The 27,031-nt window shown below is 38.9% G+C and overlaps 1 protein-coding gene across 1 annotated transcript; it reads right to left on the minus strand.

Moving 5' to 3' along the window:
- Positions 1 to 993: 993 nt before the first annotated feature.
- ube2j2 (ubiquitin-conjugating enzyme E2, J2 (UBC6 homolog, yeast)) lies at positions 994 to 25,665 on the minus strand. The gene is made up of 7 exons (XM_062056669.1): positions 25,483 to 25,665; positions 20,265 to 20,395; positions 16,796 to 16,836; positions 13,708 to 13,810; positions 13,502 to 13,640; positions 13,349 to 13,429; positions 994 to 2,436 (listed from the first exon to the last, which is right to left on the minus strand). The coding sequence occupies exons 2-7, from the start codon at positions 20,393 to 20,395 to the stop codon at positions 2,146 to 2,148; spliced, it is 786 nt and encodes a 261-aa protein (XP_061912653.1). The 5' UTR covers positions 25,483 to 25,665; the 3' UTR covers positions 994 to 2,145.
- Between the last annotated feature and the right edge of the window lie 1,366 nt (positions 25,666 to 27,031).

The raw sequence follows: 27,031 nt of genomic DNA on the forward strand, positions 1-27,031 counted from the left end.
ATCTTGCCCCATGTGGAGGAGTTCAAGTACCTCGGAGTCTTGTTCATGAGTGAGCGAAGAGTGGATGGTGAGATTGACAGGCGGATCGGTGAGGTGTCTGCAGTGATGTGGACCCTTTATCGGTTCGTTGTGGTGAAGAAGGAGCTGAGCCTGTATGCAAAGCTCCCAATTTACCGGTAGATCTACATCCCTGTCCTCACCTATTGGTCATGATCTGTGGGTTATGAGCGAAAGGACAAGATCACGGTACAAGCGGCCCCGTTATGTGGCGAGGTTCTCCCTTAGAGATAGGGGGAGAAGATCTGTCATCCGGGAGGAGCTCAAAGTAAACCTGCTGCTCCTCAACATGGAGAGGAGCCAGAGGAGGTGGTTCTGGCATCTGGTCAGGATGCCACCCAAACGCCTCCTTGGGGAGGTGTTTAGGGCATGTCCGACCGGCAGGAGACCACGGGGAAGACCCAGGACACGTTGGGAAAACTAGGTTTCCCAGCTGGCCTGGGAACACCTCGGGATCCCCCTGAAGGAGCTGGATGATGAAGCTGGGGAGAGGGAAGTCCCTTCGCTGACTTTGGATAAGCAGAAGAAGATCAATTGAAATGATAGTGGTATGTGTGCCACAATGTACTTGACTGGTGGTTGTAATGTGTATGTAGAAGTGGCTTAATGTCTTTGACTGTGGGATGAACACCTTGTCTTACCCTATCAGCTTTTGTTCATTCCAGGTGTGCCTAATAAAGTGGCACATGTGAGTATATCTGTCACACTGCTTTTCTAAATATTCCCGTTAGGGCAACTTTATTTGGATTTACTATGAAAACAGACAATGTCCCACAAAATCAAATGATACACGAGATTTGTCTTTTTGCCGCACGCACGCACACACACACACACACACACAGACAGACAGACAGACACACGCACACAAACAAACGCACACACACACTCTCCATTTTATTGTCCAAGTGTTGGTGCAATGATCAGCAGTCATGTGAATGCTGGACCAGTCACGTTTTATTTGTGTCGTAAAACAATTCCTCAGAAGCACGACTACACAAACACACACATTCATACAAACACACTCACTCACTCACTCACTCCAAGGCTTTGTCTATAAATTAAAAAGACCAGAAAGAAAATGTACAGAAGTTGTTTGGATGATGATTTGGAGCGGCGCTGTATGAAAAGTGCACTGGTCCCAACTCACTACTGGGCTCATGGGTTGTTGAGTGGAGGGAGCACATGTTCTCATCCTAGAGAGGAGGTTTTCATGTATCATCTTAGAGAGGATGTTTTCATGTCTCATCTTGAAAATGATGATTTCATGTATCATCGTAGAGAGGACATCATCTTGAAAAGGATGATTTCATGTATCATCGTAGAGAGGACATCATCTTAGAGAAGATGTTTTTATGTATCATCTTGGATTCATTTCATGCATCATCTTGAAAAGGATGATTTAATGTATCATCGTAGAGAGGATGTTTTTATGCATCATCTTAGAGATGTTTTCATGTATCATCTTAGAGAAGATGATTTCATCTATTAACTTAGAATGATATGCATCGTCTAAAAAAAGGATGATTTCATGTATCATCGTAGAGGATATCATCTAAAATGAGATTATTTCATGTATCACCTTAGAAAAGATGATTACATGTATCATCTTAGAGAATATGATTTCATGTATCATCTTAGAGAGGGTATCATCTTAGAGAGGATGTTTTCATGTATCATCTTAGAGAAGATGTTTTCATGTATCATCGTAGAGAGGACATCATCTTAGAGAGGATGTTTTCATGTATCATCTTAGAGGATGTTTTCATGTATCATCGTAGAGAGAATATCATCTTAGAGAGGATGATTTCAATGTATTGTCTTAGAGGATATCATCTTATAGAGGATGTGTGTACACCTGCTTCATACTTTGACACATTTTGTGTTTAAAATGCTCAGAGAGCAAAGAGAGGGATGATTTGTTGTAGTTTGGGTGTGATGTGATGATGTCACAGGAGTAAAGATGGCGACTAACTGACCTTGTCCACAACCCATGAGCCGCCTTTGTCTCCGCCACCGCTGCTTTTAGTCCTTCTAAGGTGGTCTGACTTTTTGTCTTGCAGAGTTCACACCGGCATTGAACCTGGAATGTCACTCCTGCGCTATGCTCCTCAGCACGTACTTGACCGTGTAGGCGAAGGCGGCGAAGCCGACGATGACGAACAGGTTGGCCAAGGCGCCGCCCAGAAGTCCGTGATTGCGATTGCCTTGCTGCAGGCCGGCGCCGGGGTTGGCGCCCCCGAGCGGGACGGGCCTGCCGTTGAGGGCGGGGAGGCCGTAATGGGCCTGCTGGGGGTCTCCATCTGGCACCACGTCAGGCAAGGGGAGAGGCTGAGTGCGGGCGTTTAACTCTTCCTGAACTTTCTGTTTCTGCTTCATTTCCTGGTGACAGGACAGAGACAAATGGTTAACAGAACACCTTTATTATAAGTCTACTCCAAAATAATCCAAGAAGTCAAAATGGTGAGCACGTAAAAAAACAAGAAAAAGAAAAAAATTATATATTTGTCACTCATTTCAGAAGTGGTGCCTCAGTTTTCTTAGTAATCTGTTCCGCCAAATTGCACAAGCAGCCCCCCGCCCCAATTGATCCATTCCAAACACGCAAAATATAAAAACTCGGGCTGTCAAACAATTAAAATATTTAATCTGTTTGTTCATAGTTCATTCAAAATTATAAGTTTTTGTCATTACTAAGTGAACCCTAGACAGATACTTTAAGATTTTATTGCCATGACTGGATCATTATTTTGCTTTAATAGAATGTTTTTTTTAAATATTATGCTTTTTTAAACAGCTCAACACAATAAAGACTTAACACACTTTCAATGTCAATAACGTCAGATGTCAATGTCAGAAACAAAGTTTCAGCGGCAAAATAACAACAAGCTTAAGCTTACATAAACTCAACGTCAAATTTGAGGAAGCACATCGCAGTAAGTAACGTTAGTAGATATTTTGGCTGTCACCGTAGGCTGATGTTAGCTTCCCTGCTATGAATCACTGTCAAATGTACATTGTGTGGGGACATTTATTAACGCACTGCAGCCTCATAGACACGCACAGTCGTACACACACTCACGCATGCATACAAACACCAATCAGAAGTGCACAGTGTGTTCTCAGGTGCAGCCCACACCTATCAGTTTATGGTTTGCGTAAAGGCTAACTTGTTATTTTCCTTTGTAATCTCTGCCTACTGAGCCTATGGTGCTGTTAAGTTATTGTGGCTCAATTTGCCTTAATTTGTTTTATGTTAATGTATTATTATTTAATATATATTATTGGTTTAGTTGCTTAAGAGATATTCCTGGCTCTGAATTTGCTCATTGCTATTTTTATATTTTTGTGCATTATTTGTTGCCGTCATTAAATGAACAGGTTACTCATCAGTTACTCAGTACTTGAGTAGTTTTTTCACAACATACTTTTTGTTTTTACTCAAGTAAATATTTGGGTGACTACTCCTTACTTTTACTTGAGAAATAAATCTCTAAAGTAACAGTACTCTTACTTGAGTACAAATTCTGGCTACTCTACCCACCTCTGCTTGCATTCAGAAGAGAAACTACACTTCCATGTTGAGATACCAGTTTCAAGTATTGATAACAGAAAATGTGGATTGTTATGATCATGCTTTGATTGACAAAGATGTTTGGCCATGCAATCTGTGATTATTTCTACCTAAATAAATGCTTCTGATATTCTGTACATGACATGTTGTACAAGTTAATGCTATTCATATCTCTGCATGACAATGTTTTAATCGTCTATATTTATAAATGAAATGTAATAGTCAGCCTGCTGAACATTCTGTAATTGCAAAATATCAATCAGAACAGGTTATAAGAGAATATATACTTTATTTCAATCTGCTATCAAACATTTAAGTAGAAATATCACAGATTACATTAAAATACATCTTTGACAAAGCAAGATGTAATATAACGCATGTACAGCGTAGCGCTTTTGTGGTAAAGCCAGAAGTATGTGATTGGTTTGAGAAGGTGTCTTGACATGTTTCATTGAAAGTCTCCGATTAAAAAATGACTCCAGACTTTCTCTCTACCGTCTTTTTTTCTGCTGAGATTTTTGTTTCATTTTAGTAAAGCAGTTAGTGTAACAATCAACATTTTATGCTATTATTGCACTCAACTGGAATGTTAACACGGACATCAAGCTCCACTCTAAGCAGCAAAGGCGCCAGCAGGTAGTTGCTGCAGTGAAGTCGTCTAACAGCGATAGAAGATAAAATAGTCTATCCTTGTCGGGAGAACGACTTGCAATGGCTTTTGACATGGGATTTCCATAATGTCCCCTTTTCTTTCTCCATTTCTGCTCACTATTGTCCCGCTTGTGGCTCAACAGTATCTGAACACAATTACATTTCTCCACACTATGGAATGGTCAGAAGGTCAAAAAGGAGTGTTAAAAAAATGTGTGCCGTTAAAGGAACTTATAGTTAAGGCTGTCAAAGTTAACGCGCTAACTAACGAATATTAACACAAAATACATTTTATAGAGAAATATCACAGAAAACAGTACAAAATTAATGAACCTTTATTTAACATCTCTTCTTGTTGCAAAAGAGTGCCTGAAAGCCTAGAACGCCCCATCATTTAAACAGTGCAGGGAGCAGTGCTTGACAGATCCTGTCTTGAAAGCAGACTGACACAGAGTTGTCCGTCGTTATGTGCGCGTTCGATGAACAAATAAACCACACATATAACAAAATAATTAGCTGGCCAGAATTGGTCTATAGCAGACACTTGTTTTTATCGAGGGCCACATCGCACTTATGGCTGCCATCAAACTGCCGCTTATAACAGCGAATTAAATATGAATTTGCCTATGCATTTGATTATTATACATATTTTTTACGTAAACTGTTGACAGACAACTCAATCAATAAAATATTATTTTTTACAACATATTACTGTAAATGATAAAACAGTAAAAAACTGGCAGCTTAGTCACCAGAACTTTACTGTAATATTTATGGTGGTTTTTACAACATCCATCCATCCATTTTCTACCGCTTGTCCCTTTTGGGGTCGCGGGGGGTGCTGGAGCCTATCTCAGCTGCATTCAGTAAATGGAAAAACAGTACCACTGTTTTTTTTTTTATTCTGGCAACTGAGCTGCCAGTTATTTACCATAAAAAAATGTGGTTCCATTTTTCCCATTTACAGTAAAACAACGTAACAATAACCACCAAAATAAATTTCACGGTAAAAACAAAAACTAACCGCCAAAAAATATCAGATTTTTAGCTGTGGTCCGTATGTGGTCAGAGGAGTTTGCTCACTGCAGGTGCTGTATTGCACTTCTGTTTAGACTGAGCTATGAACTGGAAGCACAATTCGGTCTTCTAGTCGTCTATATCGTTTCTACTCGTATGGATTATTCCTTTTATCAATCCAAACAACGTTTGTAAGTTTTTCAATATAAGTAAAACAATTCATACTTACTAAACCGTCCCATGTGTGGTGTCTGTAGGTATGTTTTCATGCAAATTTGTATGTGCCATCGTAACATAATCATGCAAGTGTCGTTAGCATTAGCAAATATGCTAACATGTTTACGAGTGTCTGTGTTAGTATTATTAACTTACAACGTAGGGCTGGGCGATATATGGAATATACTCGATATATCGCGGGTTTGTCTCTGTGCGATATAGAAATTTACTATATGGTGATATTGGAGTATACGTTCTCAGGCAGTTGCTTTTAGCTGCAGGCATTACACTACATGCGTTTCTCACTCTGTTGTCTCTCCTTCTCACTGAGACGTAAAACAAGCGCACCTTCTTACATACGTCAAACACTGTCGCGCGTGCAACGTCATACGCCCTGGCGGAGCAGACAGGTAGCAGCGTGGGTAACGTTAGCTGTGATGGTAGCGGAGTGGTGCGAGTGGTTGTCAGAAAAATTGTATGTAATATATCAAAAAACTTTCCACTCTATTGGGTTTTCCTGTGGTCACGATGAGAGATGTCTTTGTTGTACCAAGCGGGGGTTTTGGAGGATGCGACAGGTATACGATGGAAGGAGACGTAGGTGTTAACCATTTGTCCTCAGCTAGCCGGCACAGCTGGACCAAGAACTTCAAAGCGGACAGATGGCAAGATCTTCCCAAACTTCCTGAGGAAGTTTCTCTGAACTATTTGGTAACCGAGGGCAACGCTATTTACGACCCGCTGCCCTCTTGATGTAGCTGGACCCAGGATGAGCCCAGGCCCGAGACATCCTCCTCTCTTTTGTCTTCGATGTGACCAAGAACAGTGACTGTTTTGCATACTTCCTATACCTGCTGTGGCACGTGTTGGTGCGTGAACATTGAATGTCTAAAATAAAAGAGGAGACGAGAGCTTCCTTCGGCAGAGCGTGGGTGACACTGTAGAGGTTGCAGTGTCGGCACGTGATCTCCTCAGCTGAGTCCAAATTTGATTCTGTCTCTGTTTGATTATTTGTCTCTTGTCTGTTTTAATAGATGTCAAACCGGGTTTGAACCTAACAGTGGTAATACGAGAGAAAGAAGGTGCCAATCTGGTAACAAATGAAGGAAGAATTAATTCCAAGAAACATAGCACAAGGTACATCGTCTGGCGGTGGTTTGGCTTTAAGCGGCAAGATGTCGAATAGACAACCTTAATATGTCAAGTATGCGGCAAAAAAGTTGCTACAAAAAGTAGCAGCTCTATTTGAAAAGTCACCCGCTAGAGAATGAAGAGTGTTTGAAACTCTGCATGTCAACATCTCCGTTCGGTGCCACAGCCAACAAAATGCCGAAGCAACCATTTCCACATCAACACCGTATGAAAAAATAGTCAAAAACAGAAGGAGATAACGTCTGCAGGAACCTACTACATAGCGAAGGACATACACTATTTGATTTCCTATTATGCAGCTCATTTTTATTTGACAGTTATTGAAATATTTTGTGTGACATCATGCACAAAAGTGCACTTTATTTGTTTTAAACTATTGTAGTGGCGTTCTGTACAAAAAGTGCACTTTAACCATTGACCAACAGAGTGGATGACATGCAGCAGCAAGGTTCCGAACATGAGCGCCGCATCGAAGCGCTCGAACAAAAACTGACTGAAACGCAGAAGAGCAATGAGAAACTGGCAGCTAAAATTGACAAATTGGAAGGGCGCTCAAGACGTAATAACTTAAAAATAGTCGGGATACCAGAGCAAGAAGAAAAGGGAAGACTTACGGATTTCGTTGCGGACCTGATACCAAAGTTGTTTGGAGCGAGTAACTTCTCCAAGCCAGTGGTGGTGGACCGCGCGCACCGTGTCCCGCTCGCTCGCTATGGTGACGGCAAGCGCCCCAGGAGCATCATCGCAAGGATACACTTCTACCAGGACAAGGAGCTACTTCTTCGACTGAGTCGCGGCCAGGAGCTGATCTACAACGGCCTGCGCGTCTTCCTGTTTCCAGACTACACTGCCGAGGTGACAGCGCAAAGACGGGCCTTTCGAGAGGTAATGAACACGCTACGGGAGAAGGAAATCAAGTTTATGCTGCGTTTTCCAGCTCGCCGGCATGTGGAGTACAACGACCAGGTAAAGGTGTTTACCTCTCCTACAGACACTAAGACTTTCATTATAAAACATCTTAGTGGCTAATCATCAATAACGGCTCCACCACACAAGGCTTATGATCAGCATAAAGCAGAAATACACTTTTTTCACTGATGTTTATTTCACCGGAGGACGCAGGAAAAAAAGAAAACACTTCGCTGCTGAGCTAGTGCTTGGAGCAGTGAACGCAACTACTAGCATGCGCCCTGCGCCTGAAGATGGGGGTGGGGATGGAGGACTCTTGGACTGGGGAATCGACCAACACGATGTCGTATGGATAACATCACTACGGAGATTTCACTCCAAAACATCGAACTACACACGATGGGGACAGAGGGAGGGGGGAACAATGGGGTGTGAGTGTGTGAATCTGAGCATGAATGTGGAGGAGCGAGGTGCACAATTATATTTCAACTTGCCAATTACTAAGGTTTTTTTTCACGTAAAGATAAAATACCCTAAAAAACTTTAATGTCAACTTATAAGAAAAAAATTAAACTAGTTTCATGGAACGTCAGGGGTTTAGCTAAAAATATTAAAGCAGGGAAGGTTTTTTCACACTTAAATTCATTAAAAGCAGATGTTTTATTCTTACAAGAAACACATCTCTGTAAAGACAACCAACACAAACTTAAAGCTAGCTGGATATCTCAGGTTTATCATGCACCGTTTACTTCACAAGCTAGAGGTGTAGCCATTTTATTTCATTAAAATGTGCCTTTCATACTTACATCAAAAATAATTGACCCTAACGGAAGATTTATTTTATTAAATGGTCATATTACATCCTACCCAGTAACTTTTTTGAATATCTATGGACCAAACACAGATGACTCAAACTTTTATCATAGAGTCTTTGGTCTACTTCCTGATGATAACTCCTCTCATATCTACATTGGTGGTGATTTTAACTGCCTTTTGGATCCCACTTTAGATAGATTGTCAACTAAATCTCATGTAATTGCTAACTCAACTAAAACCATTAATAATCTTATGAGATCAAGAAATATCATAGACATATGGAGAACAAAACATCCTAATAAAAGGGAGTATTCATTTTACTCCGCTGTACACAATTCTTACACAAGAATCGATTACTTCTTAGTAGAAGCCTCTGCTCTCTCCAATGTCAGTAATCCTGAGTACCACAGTAGAGTCATCTCAGATCACAGCCCTATGAGTATGCAGATCCAAATTGATCTCCATAAAACCAAACAAAAATGGAGATTTAATCCACAATTATTATTATATGAAGATTTTAAAGAGTATATGAACAAGGTTATCCAAGAGTTTATTGAGGTGAATGATAACGGAGAGGTCTCAGACTCTATATTGTGGGAAGCCCTTAAAGCTACTGTGAGAGGATATATCATTTCATTTGAAAGCTCAAAACAAAGAAGTAAGAAAAAGGCATAAAGAACTGGAAAAAGAAATTAAAGAAATGGAAGAAATTCATATAAATTCTCTTTTGCAGTCTGACTATAAAAAGATGCTGAAACTGAAAAATGAATACAATTCTCTTCTTCACGGGGAAGTATCTAAACTCTCACTGAAAAATAAACAAAAACATTTTGAAATATCTGATAAACCACAAACACTTCTGTCTAGACAGCTCAAAGGAGATCGAGCTAAAGCTGCTATCCACAAAATATGCTCAAAAACAGGTGAAACATGTACAGATTTACAGGATATCAACAATGTCTTTAAAGACTTTTATTCAGAATTATATAAATCTAGTTCAGCTATATCGGTTAATGATTTTAATGATTTTTTTACTCCATTAAATCTACCTCAACTGAGTCCAAACCATCAGAATTCTTTAAACAATACTATTTCAACTGAAGAACTGCTAAAAGCACTGAAATCTTTCTCTGTGAATAAAAGCCCTGGTCCAGATGGATTTGGTGCAGAGTTTTATCAAGCTTTTAGTGAAATACTGTCCCCTATAATATTAAGAATGTTAAATGACTCTTTCGTAAACAATAAACTTCCAAGCTCTTTGTATGAAGCTAATATATGTATAATACCAAAAAAGGGAAAAAATCCACTCGATCCAGCCAATTATAGACCTATTTCCCTGCTCAATCTAGACCATAAGATTCTAACTAAGGTACTCGCAACAAGGTTAAGCAACCACATAACAGAAATTATCCATCCGGATCAGGTTGGTTTTATCCCGGACAGATCTTCTTTTGGCAATGTACGGAGATTATTGAACCTGTTGTACTCGGACTGCATAGTAAACAAAAAGGCAGCCGTCCTGACTCTGGATGCTCATAAAGCTTTTGATTCAATTGAGTGGGCTTATCTACTTCATGTTCTCAAATTATTTGGGTTGGGAGAAAATTTTATAAAATGGGTTAAAATAATTTATTTTGCACCAAAATCATATGTCATAACTAATAATGTAATATCGGATAGTTTTGAATTACATCGTGGCGTGAGACAGGGCGATTGCCTTTCGCCCTTACTTTTCAATTTGGCCCTAGAACCACTGGCTATTGGTTTAAGAATGAACTCTAATATTAAGGGATTTTCAGTGGGCACATCAGAGAGTCTCATCTCACTTTATGCAGATGATGTACTTGTTACACTTACTGAGCCAGAAATTGCATTACCACTTCTTTTAGAATATGTAGACTCTTTTGGTAAAATATCTGGTTACAAAATAAACTGGTCCAAAAGCGAGCTTATGTTCCTTGGAGATAATGTTAAGATCAGTCAAAACCCGGTTAAAGTTGCAGAAAATTATATATCCTATCTCGGCTTAAAAATATCTAAAAATTATGAATCATTACTAAAATTGAACTTTACTGAAGCTTTTGAGAAATTGAAAGTGTGTATAGAGTATTGGAAGACCCTACCCCTCTCTATGTTGGGTAGAGTGAATGTTGTCAAAATGATTACCCTGCCAAAATTTACTTATCTTTTTCAAAACTTACCAATTCTAATTCCTGCAGATTTTTAAAAAAAACTTGAATCTTTAGTTCTAGATTTTGTGTGGGGATATAAAAAAACGCAGAATATCTAAAAAGCACTTATTTAGATCTACAGGGAAAGGGGGGCTGGGTCTCCCAATGTTAAAAAATTATTATTGGGCATCAAATCTGAACGCATTGACCTATTGGAAGATGGGGTTCCCAAAGAATGAATCACTTAATTCTGCTCCCTTGTGGCTGAAATTGGAACTGCAGTCATTTGTTAAACCTTACACATCATTGCTATCTTTACTTTTTACTAAACCAGTCTCTTCTATTAAATCAACAAGCCATAGTGTAGTAGTAAGAAATTCTATCAAAATTATTTCTCAAATTAAAAAACAATTGAATATTTCCAATGTAACTATGTATTCACCATTGTCTCACAATCATGCATTTATTCCATCAATAACAGACAGACATTTTTTTAACTGGTACTTGAATGGAATTAAATGCATAAAAGACATGTTTGTCGAGGACAGTCTTGCATCATTTGAGCAATTGCGAATCAAGTTCAAGTTGTCCCAATTCAGTTGGTTTTGCTATTTGCAGGCAAAAAAATTTATTAAAGAAAACATTTCAAAGTATCATCTGGTAAATGAAAAACACCCTCTCTTAGAATTACTAAATTTATCACCCACAAGTAAAAAGCTTATCGCCAAATTTGCCAGCTGCTTCATTATGCCCATGACATCAGCAGACGGTGTTAAAAGAGCCTGGGAACAGGAACTAAGAATAACAATACCCAAACAGCAATGGGAACGGACACTCTCTCAAATTCACAATTGCTCAATTAACAGCAGACTTAGGCTCATACAGTTTAAAGTGATTCATCGTTTTTACTACTCCAAAGTCTTATTACACAAATTTTATCCTGATACATCTCCACTTTGTGATAAATGTAAATCTGCTGAAGGATCACTGTCTCATTCGTTTTGGGAATGTCCAATGATTCAATCATTTTGGTTCAGCATTTTCTTTTTTTACTCGGGGGTATATCAGAGAAAACTTGTCCCTGACAGGGATATAATCTTGTTTGGGTGGTCTTCAGAAACACAAAAACTTCCAAAATATATTACAGCCGTGTTGCTGCTTGGGACGGTCTTGGCCAAAAGACTCATTCTCAAAGACTGGAAAAGCCCATCTGCACCCAACTTCAGGAACTGGCTAAATGAACTTGTGAATGTAATGACTCTTGAAAGAATACGATTTATAAACTCTGCAAGTATGAATAAATGGGAACAAACCTGGAAACCTTTACTGACATATATTGAATCATAATTTAGACATTTAAGAAAAAAAAAGAAAAGAAAAAAAACTGCCATCTTTTTTGTAGGTGTATTCATTTTTTATTATCTTTATTATTTTCTGTATTGATCCTACATTATTGTTTGTTTGTTTTTTGTTACTTCTGATATGGCCTTCCCACGGTTTACTTGCTTATTTATGTATTTATTTTTTGTGACTTTTTATTTTGTATTGTTTTACATCTGATCAACTTCTGTGACTTTCCTTTTCTTTTTTAAGTGTGAACGGTGGAAAAGCCCTCGAGAGGTGATCTTGGGATCACTTCCTGAGGATCCTTGATGCAGAGGAATGTTCATCCATCTTGCTATGGTCTGGATAGCCTGCTGATCCTGAGCCAGAGCGGGATGGATGGATAAATATATACAATATCTGGGTATCTTTTCTAATAATGTTTATACTGTAAACCTTGAATTGTTGGAGTTTAAGTGCACCTCTCTCCTCAAATGTGCATGTGAGTGGGTATGAGTGGATGTGTGATTGTATGTAGGTTTTGCGTGACCAAAGTATGACTGTTAAATGTGATTTTAACTGTAAAATTCAATAAAAAATATTTGCAAAAAAAAAAAAAAAAGTGCACTTTAATTTTGTGTTGTTTTGATATGTCATCTTAGTGACATCATGCACAAAACTGCACTAACAGCTTGTTTTAAACTATTGTAGTGGCGTTCTGTACAAAAAGTACACTTTAATTTAGTGTTATTTTGATATGTCATCTTATTGACATCATGCACAAAAGTGCACTAATAGCTTGTTTTAAAATGTCTCTGACAATCTGGCACTTTCTGTTTTGAAATGACATGAATGTTTGTGCCACTGCTTAATAACTGTTTAATAAATAGTTTTGGTAAATTGACTTAGTTGTGATTTCCCTCTCCGCATGAAAGTTTAAAATGAGCATATATTAATGCAATATGAAGAAGAATGTTTTAATGTAGACACATAGAATCATCATACTGCTGTGATTATATGCATCAAGTGTTCATTCAAGGCTAAAGCAAAATATCCACATATATATATGGTGTATCGTGACATGGCCTAAAAATATCCAGATATGAATAAAAGGCCATATCGCCCAGCCCTATTACAACGACATTCTTTTTGTATTGTTTCAGTTTTGAAAATTCTCCAAAACGTCACTGTGGAGTTATTGAGTCCGTTTAGCTGATTGGAGATTGACCACGACTGTATATCTGCGGCTTATAGTTCGGTGCGGCTAATATATGAAAAATATATTTTTTCTTTTAAAATTAGTGGGTGGGCTTAAATAATGGTGTGTTCTAGAGTCTGGAAAATATGGTACGTTTCACTTTCTGAAATGAGTGACCAAAATATTTAAGTTTTTCATGATATTGTAAATTTCTTGTGCATTGATGGTAGGAAACATAGGACAAAAAAACGGGTTACAATTATTCACCTCAACGACTTCGGGAAACAATTCACAGAAGACTTTGTCCTTAAGGTTGAAGGCGAGGCTTTGGGCCGAGAGTTGTCGTTTCTGAAAGAAAAAGAAAAAAGGTAAATGGGGGTGAAGCTCATTCGCACGCTCACGTCGGACTTTGGGTATCACCGTGTGCTCGGAGGTCTCGATGCTCCCCAGGGTGGGACCTTTCTCCACCATGAAGCTGAGCAGACCTGTGAGGATGGTGGAGACGGACCACGCCGGGTTCCACGTGTCCGGGTGGAAGTCTGTGATGGACAAACATAACCTGTGGAGCGACAAGATCAGCGTGACGGAACGTCAGCGCGAGCAAAACAATAAAGATACATTCTTACCTGGTATTGCATTTAAATCTGCCGTTCGGTGTGATCATGTAAATACTTGGTGGTTTAAAGGGAAATTCCCGAGGAAATATCAGCTTTCCGTGGTAATAACCTCCTGCAATAAACAGATTTTTTAAAAGCGCTTCCAGTAAAATCAGAAACAAATATACAAACTCAAAATGAATGGAATCAAAAAAAAATAAAATAAAGGAATTTGACCCCAATATTCAGAAAAAAGATGCCTTAAGCATCAGCTGATCATAAGACCTTGTTTGTTCTGTACTTGATGTCCTTGTTTTGTTTCTTCCACTATTTTATGTCATGGTTTTTATATTAGGTTTTGAGTTTTTTCCATCCACTGTAATTTTGTGGGCTTTTAAAACAAGACTAAATGCTGTCCAAGAGCTTTCTTCACCTTAGGGGTCAAAACCCACCAAAAACACTTACTCATAACAAATATGTGTGTGGCTTGCCATGTTAGGCATATTTTTCATAATGAATTATGTAAATTACTGCATTTATTCTGACAGCCCTAATTATATGTCTTATAATGACAGAAAGTGATAATGTTAAAGGCAAACACTATTTGTTAGACTTTACACATAGTGTGCCCAGAAAATATTCACAGCGCTTCACTTTTCTACATTTTGTTATGTTACAGCCTTATTCCATATTTGGAATACATTCATTTGTGCCCTTCAACAGACATAATGACAATGTGAAAAAAGTAGTTGTAATGTTTGCTAACTTATATATATATATATATATATATATATATATATATATATATATATATATATATATATATATATATATATATATATATATATATATATATATATATATATATATATATATATTTTTTTTTTTTTTTTAAATCACATTTGTTGATGCACCTTTGGCAGCAATTACATCCTCAAGTCTTTTTGAACACCATGCCACCAGCTTGGCACACCTATCTTTGAGCACTTTGGCCCATTCCTCTTTGCAGCACCTCTCAAGCTCCATCAGGTTGGATGGGAAGTGTTGGTTTTCATCCAGGATGTCTCTGTATATTGCTGCATTCATCTTTCCCCTCTATCCTGAATTGTCTCCCAGTTCCTACCGCTCAAAGCCATCCCCACACCATGATGCTGCCACCACCATGCTTCACTGTAGGTATGGTATTAGTGGTGATGAGCGGTGTCTGGTTTCCTCCAAACATTTACGCCAAAGACTTCAGTCTTTGTCTCATCAGACCAGAGAACTTACTTTCTCATGGTCTTAGAGTCTTTCAGGTGAATTTTGGCAAACTTTTATTAAGAAATGGCTTCCGTCTGGTCACTCTTGGTTGATTCCTGCAGAGATGGTTGTCCATCTGGAAGGTTCTCCTCTCTCCACAGACGAATGCTGTAGCTCTGACAGAGTGACCATCGGGTTCTTGGTCACCTCCCTGACTGGACTAAGATGAATGTAGCAATGTAAAGAGACATCCTGGATGAAAACCAACGCTCCTCATTAAACCTGATGGAGCTTGAGGGGTGCTGCCAAGAGGAATGGGCCAAACTGGTGGCATTGTATTCAAAAAGACTTGAAGCTGTGTTTGCTGCCAAAGGTGCATCAAGAAAGTATTGAGCAAAGGCTGTCAATACTTATGCACATGTCATTTTGTAATAAGGCTCTAACAAAAGTAAAGCATTCTGGATTAGGGATGTCCCGATCCAGGTTTTTGCACTTCCGATCCGATACCGATACTGGCCTTATCCGAGCATGTATTACAATTTAAAGTTATTTAGCCTACTTAGTTGTCAGATTCATGTTGAAAAGGGTTTTAGTACTCTTGATAACAACTAGCCAGCTGAATTAGGTGAGTTTGAATAATACACAATGGAGATGTTGACGTGCGGAGTTTCAAACACTCTTCATTTTCTAGCAGGGGACTTTTCAAACGATGCTACATATTAGCAGTAATGCTACTTTTTATAGCAACGCTTGTGCCCCACACTTGACAAATTACGGTTGTCTGTTCGACATATTCCCACTTGAAGCCAAACCACCGCCAGACGATGGACCACCTGCTGTTTTTCTTGGGAATTAATTAATTCTTCCTTCATTATTACCGCTCACGCGGCTACGCTAGCATCACAGCTAACGTTAGCCTTGCTGCTACCTCTCTGCTGGGAGAGTGCGTATACGTATGTGACGTATAACGTGACAGTATGTGACGTGTGTAAGAAGGTGCGCTTGCTGTCTATGAGAAACAGACACAAGAAGGAGTGGAAAGAGCCTGTCGTGTAATGCCAGCAGCTAAAAGCAACTGCGTGAAGACGTATACTCGACTGTGTTGAAGGTGTGCTGGAAAATGCGGAACGGAATATAGGGAGCAGCAGAAAAGTGGAATGTATTATTTAAATCTGTGCGTTGGAAAACACGGACCGGAGTTTTTTTTAAACTGGATCTGGATCGGCATTTTCCCATGCCTTGCCGATACGCATTTTTTGGCCAATATCGGCGGCCGATCCGATCCAAATATCGGATCGGGACATCCCTTTTCTGGATGCACTGCATGATCCTGATAAGTTTGAGGTGGATTACAGTGATCAGCTGCTTGCATATTAACTTGATCAAACATGGCGACAACAGCCAATCAGAGTTAGCATAGTAATCAAAGTCCGGCATTTTTTAAACCTTGGACGTGTGACAATAAAACATTTAAATCTTCTAAATTTGCATTAATTCTCATTCCCTTTATGACAAGATATAAACAGGATGCAATCTGAACCATCATATTTGGTGTGCGTAACTTCATCTTGTCTCTCCAGCAGTGCAGGAAGAATCAAAAAGTTATGCCGCACCTAAGCAAATTTGATCCACAGGTTCCACGCTTGGCGGTTGAACAGCTTTTCTTTTCGCCGAAAGTGGAGGAATTGTGGCATATGCAGACTTCTTGTGAAATAGCAAACGGTTGCTGGTTTTAAGACGGAAGCACTGCATGACTCACAAGTGACTACGTGGGTTGAGGTGTGCCATCAGGAAGAAATACCACAATGGAAAACCTGTCTCTCCAAACCCACATGTACATCTAGGAAAACAAGCACAGAACTAAGCAGCAGGTTTTTACCTTCGTATGGAGTTTTCTCAGGACCTCTGACCACATAGCGCCTGCGGGACACACAACAAAGGTGTTAAGATACTTTATAGCATTTTAAAAAAGAAAGCATTAAGACTACCTGGTGCCTTTAGATAGCTTGTACAACTGTAACACGTGTGATATCACAAAAGTTATTACTTCTACCATTTGAATATGTTTTGAATATCATTTATATTTTAGTCTTTTCCCAAAAACAAACCACAGCAAATATGATCATTGGTAGTGGAACAGCTTATTGTTTTAACTTTGTTGGTAATATAACAAAAAGCTCTGTATAAACACACCAGCCAGTGAGCGGATGTAGTAACCAAGCAAATTCATACAAAATGATTTGCTATGGCCAGGAAATACTTGTAACATATTTCAGATGTGCGTTCTTATTTGTCGCCTCAGCCATGCACAAGTCAAAACAGCAGACTGTTGATTAATAGACTTCAGTGTCAATGGTAACAAGGTCACATTCTCAGCTAGGGAAAAATTCATGTACAGTAAATACAATCTGACATATTTAATGGTCAAAAAAATGTCATGCTTCTTCTGTGGAACTGGTAAAATATGCATTGTGTCATTTCTATAGAGCACACCGAGATAGGTGCAAGATTCTTGTGTGCAGACAAAGTTTTTTGTGTAAGAGATGCCTCATACCTGCTGACAGTTTTGGCGATCTATTTGATAAGACGTGATGAAAGCAAACGCTCTATAGAGCGCACAGCGGGAAGTTTGCTCCAGTTCACTTGCCACAAGCGAGCAGAAATGTACAAAAGAAAGTCTACCTTATGGAAGTATCAGGTTCAAAGCCATGGCATGTTGTTCTCCCGACAAGAAAGGACTATTTATCGCCGTGAGAAGAGATTATATCACTGAAAAAATGCCTGCTACCCACGTCGTTCAGATGTGGGTGGTGCTCCACTTCCGTGTTCAGATTACAGTTAAGGTGCAGTGATAACATAACATTTAGATTGTTACTGTGACTGATTTAGTAAGTAAGATGACATAAAAGCTAAACAGTAATTAAAGACAGTCGATCCGACAGTCAAGGCACTTTCTCAAAACAATCACACACTTTTCCGGCTTCAAAATAAAAGCGCTAATGTACGGCTTCATATTAGCCGCTACACCTAACAAAGTAATTTAATGTACCATATTTTCCGCACTATAAGGTGCACCGGATTATAAGGCGCACCTTCAATGAATGGCATATTTCAAAACGTTGTTCATATATAAAGCGCACCGGATTATAAGGCGCACCTATGCATCCATTAGATGGAGCTGCGCTAAAGGGAATGTCAACAAAACAGTCAGATAGGTTAGTCAAACGTTATTAATAGATTACAAACCAGCGTTCTGACAACTCTGTTCACTCCCAAAATGAATAAACAGCTGTTTTATTATTTTGCCCGAGGTAAAGTCAGTGACGTGGTGTTTTGTTCATCTTTTAACAACAGCAAGGTATAACATGTAGTGCAACATTTATATCACAAAGTGGAGGGGAACTTTTCCCTGATTACGGTTACGGTAAATCAAACGTTAGTGCAATCACAATATAGTAACACTCGAAATAGTGCAGAGCAATAACAATATCAATAACTCAACGTTGCTCAAACGTTAATGTCACAACACAACACACAAAGCTCACTTTATGAAGTTATTCCTCATCCACGAATCCCTCAAATTCTTCTTCTTCAGTGTCCGAATTGAACACCATTGATTCGTTTATGTTAAATTATCTCGCTGCTGCTCTATTCCCGTGTTCTACTGCATGACTGATCGTCTTAAGTTTAAACTCTGCGTCATAAGCGTTGTCTCTTAATAGAAGCCATTTTTGGGTTAGAAGCGCTTCTTCTTCTACGGGGGAAAATGAACTCGGCGGCTGCTTACCGTAGAACAGGGGTGTCAGACACGCGGCCCGCGGGCCAACTGCGGCCCGCGAGATGTTATTTTGCGGCCCGCACCTTAATATGAAAATGTAATGTTAGCGCGGCCCGCGAGTTTTATATGAATGCCGCTTGACAGCGTCATACTTGCCAACCCTCCCGATTTTTTCCAGGAGACTCCCGAATTTCAGTGCCCCTGCCGATTTTCACCCAGACATCAATATTAAGGGCGTGCTGTGATGGCAATGCCTTTAGCGTCCTCTACAACCTGTACAAACAGCGTGCCAGCCCAGTCACATGTTGTATTTGGTTTCTGTAGACACACGTAAGTGACTGCAAGACATACTTGATCAACAGGCAGGGTTGGGGGGGCGGAGTTTGGTGGTAGAGGGGGTGTATATTGTTAGCCCGGAAGAGTTTGGGCTGCAAGGTGTTCTGGGTATTTGTTCTGTTGTGTTTATGTTGTGTTACGGTGCGGACGTTCTCCCGAAAAGTGTTTGTCATTCTTGTTTAGTGTAGGTTCACAGTGTGGCGCATATTTGTAACAGTGATAAAGTTGTTTATATGGACACCCTCAGTGTGACCTGTATGGCTGTTGAACAAGTATGTCTTGCAGTCACTCACGTGTGTCTGCAGAAGCCTCATACAACATGTGACTGGGCCGGCACGCTGTTTGTATGGTGAAAAAGCAGACGCGACAACAGGTTGTAGAGGACGCTAAAGGCAGTGCCATCACGTCACGCCCTTAATATTGTTGTTCGGGGGAAATTCGGGAGAATGGTTGCCCCGGGAGATTGTCGGGAGGGGCACTGAAATCCGGGAGTCTCCCGGAAAAATCGGGAGGGTTGGCAAGTATGTTGCGAGGGCGGGAAAGCCATTCAAAGAAGGTGAATTCATTAAAAAGTGCATGTTAGATTTTTTAAATAAATCTTTTCCTGCAGCCCAGCCTCACCCAGTTTCTGCATCCAGTGGTCCCCAGGTAAATTGAGTTTGAGACCCCTGACTTAGAATTTCATGGCTGCAACACGTGCCAAAGTAGTTGGGAAAGGGCATGTTCACCACTGTGTTACATGGCCTTTCCTCTTAACAACACTCAGTAAACGTTTGGGAACTGAGGAGACACATTTTTTAAGCTTCTCAGGTGGAATTCTTTCCCATTCTTGCTTGATGTACAGCTTAAGTTGTTCAACAGTCCGGGGGTCTCCGTTTTGGTATTTTAGGCTTCATAATGCGCCACACATTTTCAATGGGAGACAGGTCTGGACTACAGGCAGGCCAGTCTAGTACCCGCACTCTTTTACTATGAAGCCACGTTGATGTAACACGTGGCTTGGCATTGTCTTGCTGAAATAAGCAGGGGCGTCCATGGTAACGTTGCTTGGATGGCAACATATGTTGCTCCAAAACCTGTATGTACCTTTCAGCATTAACGGCGCCTTCACAGATGTGTAAGTTACCCATGTCTTTTTGGTAAAGGCTGAGCTCAAATGTAATAATGACATTACATTTCAAAAGTTAAGATTCCACAATACGACAAGAGTGTGGTGCATGGATGAAGACCATACCATTCTAGGATGTTTGAGGGGAGAGGTTCAGCACAGATGTAAGGCACAGGGTCTTTCTTTATCCTGAGGTAATCCTGCTTAAGTCGCTGAGTGGCTGTGGTTGGAGCTCTCTTGTTCCCGCTGTTGTTCATCTGTGGATATAAAGGAGGTGCATGAGGAAGAATAATTTCTCTGTGAATTACAATATTTGTAGTTCGGGCTGAAAGATTTATCGTTTTCTGAACGAAAGCCCGATTTGCAAAAACACGATTAGGTGATCGCTGAAGCTGCGGTTTTTACACCAATAATTCAAATCAAATTTGTACTTTGCATTGGAGTAATAGCTTTCAATGTTTTGATGGTATGGTACCATTTTCTGTCACATTTGTAATGTTACTGTACACTGTGAAGATTGCAAAAAAGCCAGATTTTTCAATCGATAGGAACTTTTATTTATTTATTTATTTCTTAAATGCAGTTCCCCTTTAAGGATATCTTCTCCGTCATTTTCAAGTGGATCCATATCTCGCACGTTGTTGATTTAAAAGAATCCCGTAAATTGCAAACTGGCCACGCTGCTGTCATGAAGGCGTCTTGCTCCGAGTGATGTCGAGTGTCACAGAGGCTTGAGGCAAACGGACTCTGGCAAAAATGCTGAGGTCCGTCAAGAATGTACGCTAATTTAAATTCTCTTCTATTCTGTGCCATTGAATGGACCGGGTGTGGGACAAAAGTGAATCTGAAGTCGTGCCAACCTGTCTACAGAATGTTTTCATTGTCTAAGTATGATTAAGGGATTCAAGGATGTTGCAAAACAAACATGTCGAAGACCACAAAATCATGACGCACAAAGAAAAACAGACTGACGCACGAAGAAACAGATAAAAATGCCCAGGAGACCAGGACTCGAGAGAGATTGCTTTTTGTGAGTCCTCCGGAGGACGGCCGTTTGTTTGCAGGGACAAAACAATCCAACTTATGCACTTTTGACTATGCGTAAATAAACTTGTACTAAATTCACTTTTGTTGCTGTTTAAGCCTTGAACAAGCCACCACAAAATATGTGATTTCCTCGTCAAAACATTAAGATTACATAAAGAGTGTCTGAGTCTAAGCATGGCGGTATTGTCTCAAATACATACCTCTTTCTAAAATATACGGGTATAATTTGTAATACCGCCCAGCCCTATTACAGGTCACATTAATATGGACAATAAGATACCTCTCATTGTGCAGCACTTCCCTCTATACCAGGGGTCCCCAAACTTTTTGACTCGGGGGCCGCATTGGGTTAAAAATATTTGGCCAGGCCGGTGTGTGTGAGTGTGTGAGTGAGTGAGTGAGTGAGTGAGTGAGTGAGTGAGTGAGTGAGTGTATATATACAGGACTGTCTCAGAAAATTTGAATATTGTGATAAAGTTCTTTATTTTCTGTAATGCAACTAAAAACATGAAAATCTCATACATTCTGGATTCATTACACATCAACTGAAATATTGCAAGCCTTTTATTATTTTAATATTGCTGATTATGGCATACAGCTTAAGAAAACTCAAAAATCCCATCTAAAAAAATTAGGATATTTCCTCAGACCAAGTAAAAAAAAAAAAGATTGTCCTGCCCACAGTGCCAAAACCACCAGTAACTGGTGTACTGACCATGGCATTACTGTCCTCGATTGGCCTGCCAACTTCCCTGACCTGTACCCCATAGAGAATTTGTGGGGTATGGTGAAGAAGAAGCTGAAAGACACCAGACCCAATAATGCAAATGAGCTAAAGGTCGCTATTGAAGCATCTTGGGCATCCATAACACCTCAGCAATGCCACAGGCGGATTGCCTCCATGTCACGCCGCATTGATGCAGTAATCCGTGCAAAAGGATTCCCAACCAAGTACTGAGTGCATTAGTTGACATTTTAAAATGTTTGATTTTGCTTTGCTGTTATAAATCTTTTTTTTTTTTACTTGGTCTGAGGAAATATTCTAATTTTTTGAGATGGGATTTTTTAGTTTTCTTAAGCTGTATGCCATAATCAGCAATATTAAAATAATAAAAGGCTTGCAATATTTCAGTTGATGTGTAATTAATCCAGAATGTACGACATTTGTTTTTTTAATTGCATTACAGAAAATAAAGAACTTTATCACAATATTCTATTTTTCTGAGACAGTCCTGTATATATATATAATTCTCGCGCACTAATTGACTGAAAGAGCGTGCACTTGCCGATGATGTCACTTTATCGATGGGAAAATGCATTTTTAGACAATATTATTTGTAACAAGTGGTAGAAAATTGATTAAAAAGGACAGATTTAAAAAATATATATATATATATATATATATAAAATAAATAAATAAGTATTATTTTTTTTAAACTTGGAACTTCCCGCGGGCCGGATTTTGGACGCTCGTGGGCTCTTTACCCCACTAAACGTATCGAAAAAGAAGCAAAACCACGGCTCTAAAACCAGGTTAAGACTATAGCGTGGGTTACCTGTACCATTGCACCTCTACTAAGCACAATGATGTATATGAAGACAATGACAGTAGTCAGCTGTTAGTATGAATATTACCTCAATCCAACATGTCAGTCATAAACCGTAGGGATGTGCTACTCGCTATAATCCTGCACGGGACGCTATAATAAAAAAAAACTAATTGTGATATTAATCGAGATAATTTATTTTGCCATATCAACCAGTCCCATTAACACTCACTGACTGGTAATTTGACCCACTATTACTGTCATGTCAAATATTGGCATGTAAGAGCACTATTCAAAGCACTTGGACACAATGAAATATATTCAAGGCAAAACAAGGCAATGCTTTTTAAATAAAAATTGCATGTACCAGATATATGGACTAATATAAATGTCATGTCATCCAAAATATATCATTACATATCATGCTTTATTAGTTTGGTACATGACAATTGGCCATTGACTTGCTTATCTCCATAGCAACCGCGGTTTGCATTGTGCATCATTTTTTACGCTGTGTAGGGTTATTTTTGTACCAATTAAAAAGCACATAGGCTTATGACGTAGTTCACATATCTCAAAAGTGCCTTGACGTCGAAACTTTCTGGTCCGATATAAAGAAGTTAAGAAAATCAACACGCAAAATGTTACATCTCAAGATTGTACAAAATGACACCTGAAAGTTAAAGGGACTGTTTGCAACTTGTTTACAGTGACTTTTTTCTAAGCAAAAAATATAACATGAAAACCATTGGCTAGCTTGTGTTACCATTAGTGGTTTAACAGAAGACATTTCTGTAAAAAGAGTCTATATTTTTCACACTTACTAAGTCTGCTTAGTAAAATGATTTACCGGCTAGAATAAAATGGTTGGTGTTTATGGCGGTCACTCACCCTTTCTTGTACGCGCACACATACAAAAGCAGTCCAAAAGAAGCAACAAACAATCTTCAATCATGTTGTTATGATAAAATATATAGAATATGACATATAACACCCCACACCCAAATCGCTATTATTACACCCAAAGCTAATGTGTAAATGTTGCAAAACTGCCCTTTTAAGTTTTAATCTCTTATAATTTATCACTTTTGTATACATATTTGTCCTAAAATATGAAGTGAGTCTGAGCATTCAATCACGGTTTTTGAGCGTCCTTAAAATGATATACATACACACACACACACACACACACACACACACACACACACACACACACACACACACACACACACATCTATATACACACACATACACATATATACATATATAATATGCATACATACATAATATTTACACACACATATACATACATATTTATAAACATATTCCAGGACATATGGAAGTTGGAACTATATTTTTGTTATTTGTAATGTCGCTTTTTAACTTAATTAAATAATACAAAAAATATGTATATTTAAAACAAATTTATTTAATGATTTTCTTTGGGTTACTTAACTAAGAATCCATAAGTTTTTTGTTATGCGTTTATGAGAAATAAGGGAGCACTGATGTTTTGACGTTCACTTTCCAAAATAAAGGTCACACATTTCTCTATTGTCTTAAAGGATAACGCAAGACCGATTCTTGAACTTCGAGCAGTCGTAGCTCCCTTAATATTTGGCCTATCACGATGCTTCAAGTGACATTGGAAAGTTTTTCCAAGGCCTTTGCAACTGTATCATTTGCTTCGAGATATTTTGCAATTGAAATCTTTTGTCACTTACCTATATTAGTTATTGGAAAATAACGCCAAGTATATTCCGCTTTGCTACAAACGATCACGTGGTAACCAGCTGACAATGTGACGCCATTAACAAAATACATATATAATGATATTCCACTTTACAGCCAATATAATCACTTAGTGACACTTTTGAGTTATGAATTTGTGTCGTGCGACGCTCGTTTCGCCAATATTTGTTCATGTCATTACAAATTAATATTTGTTCATGTCATTACAAACTAATATTTGTTCATGTCATTACAAACTAATATTTGTTCATGTCATTACAAACTAATATTTGTTCAGGTCATTGCAAACTAATATTTGTTCAGGTCATTGCAAACTAATATTTGTTCAGGTCATTGCAAACTACCAAGCTCGGAGGCGACAGGAGCGGAAGCAATACTGATCGCGCAAACAACACGTTTGCTTTATTATCTTATTATTATTATTGTTGTTGCTTTATGTTCAAACAAAATAGTTTTCTTACATTTACCACGTTGACGAGGCCGCCAACAGGCTAATGAAGCAGCTGTTGGGTAATGACTAGAAAAGACTAGTAAAGGCTAGTAAATTCTAGTAAAGACCAGTAAAGACTAGTAAATATTAGTATATACTAGTAAATGCTAGTAAAGACTAGTACATGCTAGTAAAGACTAGTACATATTAGTATATACTAGTGAATGCTAGTAAAGACTAGTAAATGCTAGTAAAGACTATTAAATATTAGTATATACACTAGTAAATGCTAGTAAATATTAGTATATACTAGTAAATGCTAGTAAATACTAGTAACATGCTGGTAAATGCTAGTGAATATTTGTGAACACTAGTAAAATGCTGGTAAATGCTAGTAAATATTAGTAAATGCTAGTAAAGACCAGTAAATACTAGTAAAGACTAGTAAGCTGACATAGGCCAGTGCCACTTTTAGCGAGCTAATGCTAGCAGCCGCAGTGTTACGGACAAAAGTTGGCCGCCTTTACGCCGACAACTTGACTAATAATGGCGTGTGGTGCTGACATACCTCTCCAGAGACCCCGGTGAAAATGTGTATTCGGGTCTGGATATGAAGCAGGTTGTAGTTTCTACAGTCAGAGCCCAAACTATAAAACGATGACAGCAACCTACGGTTAGCTAACGGAGCAGCAGCCTGACAAACTGGCTTCCGGGTTTCTTCTTCTTTATTCTATGGCGGCTCGCAAGCAACGCTATAGGTGCATACCGCCACCTAACGCACTGGAATTATAGGTGCATACCGCCACCCAACGTACTGGAGTTATAGGTGCATACCGCCATAGACATGTTTTAAGGCTAAGCGTACGCAGCATCGAGCGCTACTGCCTACTGGCGCTGACGAGACGCGGGGCCGCCATCTTGGAGTGGTGATCCGCTCCACTCAGTGCAATTCATTTGGCAGGAGCAATGAACTGTCAGCGCATTTAATTCATTTTACCTCACTGAATACCACTGATTTTCATGCACTTTTGTGTCATACGTGTAGCTATGATAAAGGACACGTGTTTTGTTATTCATAGTTTGCTTAACAGTAATAGAATATTCCTATAAACTATAAATGACAGACATCCGAGATCAAAACTGGGAATATAATCCCAGAGAGGGGGGGGGGGGAGGGGAACGGTCAGCTATTTTTAAATTGAAGAAACAATATGATTAGGTTATATAAACATGCATATATCCTACATAAACAATGTATGAATACATTAGATATCTATATTGCATCTCATTCTCTGTTGCTGCAGCAGCAGAGAGTTTATTCTGTCTTGACACTTTTTATTGATATTTTGTATTACATTCTTCCCTTAAATGAACATGTTTACAGTGATTGTTTTATATTTATTTTTTATGTATGTCACTTTGGATAAAAGCGTCTCCCAAATACTTAAACATAAACATATATAAACACCTGTAAGTCTATATATAAGCTAAAACCACCAATCTGTTTCAATGGATTCAGAATAAAACAAAATTCTGTCTTCCCCAACAATGTTAGTATTTGAATATTGTTACTTGAAGCTAGACTAAATTTAGACTTGTATTATACTGTATAGCCACTGTCCATCTGATTGTCTAGTTAGCTAACATATATTACCCCCCGCCCCCTACACAATCTGGACTGAGGTCCTAACTTTTATCCCTGTTGGGCTTTTACAATCTTTATCTTCATCATTTATTTCTACTTTATGTTATTCAAGTATGACATTTTTAAATGTAATTAATTTAATTGACAAGCAATTATATTATGGTCATACTCTTGTTTGCTAGCGGCTACGATTTCAGTACTATTGAAGATCTTTGCTCCTTCTCAACTCTGTGGTAATATTCTTTTCACAAAATACAGTATGTTATGTTAAATCTTACTTGTGAAAAGAAATCCCCCGATTCCTATTTTCAACAGTCTGCTCATTTGAGCAGGAAAACGCTGAACACCATCTTTGTTTTCTACCTGTCAACTGTCAGTTTAGGCTGCTCGCCGGCTCCTCATCACCACTTCAATATGGCGGCCCAATTTCTCGCATCACAGCAGCCAATGCTGGGTCCACTTATAACATGTC

This window comes from Entelurus aequoreus, linkage group LG01, assembly GCF_033978785.1.
Source record: "Entelurus aequoreus isolate RoL-2023_Sb linkage group LG01, RoL_Eaeq_v1.1, whole genome shotgun sequence".
NCBI classification, from domain to species: Eukaryota; Metazoa; Chordata; class Actinopteri; order Syngnathiformes; family Syngnathidae; genus Entelurus; species Entelurus aequoreus.

What these genes read in the sequence shown, in the direction of transcription:
- ube2j2 (XM_062056669.1), bottom strand. Translation starts at nt 20,395, where the DNA reads ATGAACAACAGCGGGAACAAGAGAGCTCCAACCACAGCCACTCAGCGA. An exon ending in TCGAGACCTCCGAGCACACG is followed by an intron (nt 13,430 to 13,501) that starts GTGATACCCAAA and finishes TTTTTCTTTCAG; the next exon opens with AAACGACAACTCTCGGCCCA. An exon ending in TGTTTCCCGAAGTCGTTGAG is followed by an intron (nt 2,437 to 13,348) that starts GTGAATAATTGT and finishes TCCTGTCACCAG; the next exon opens with GAAATGAAGCAGAAACAGAA.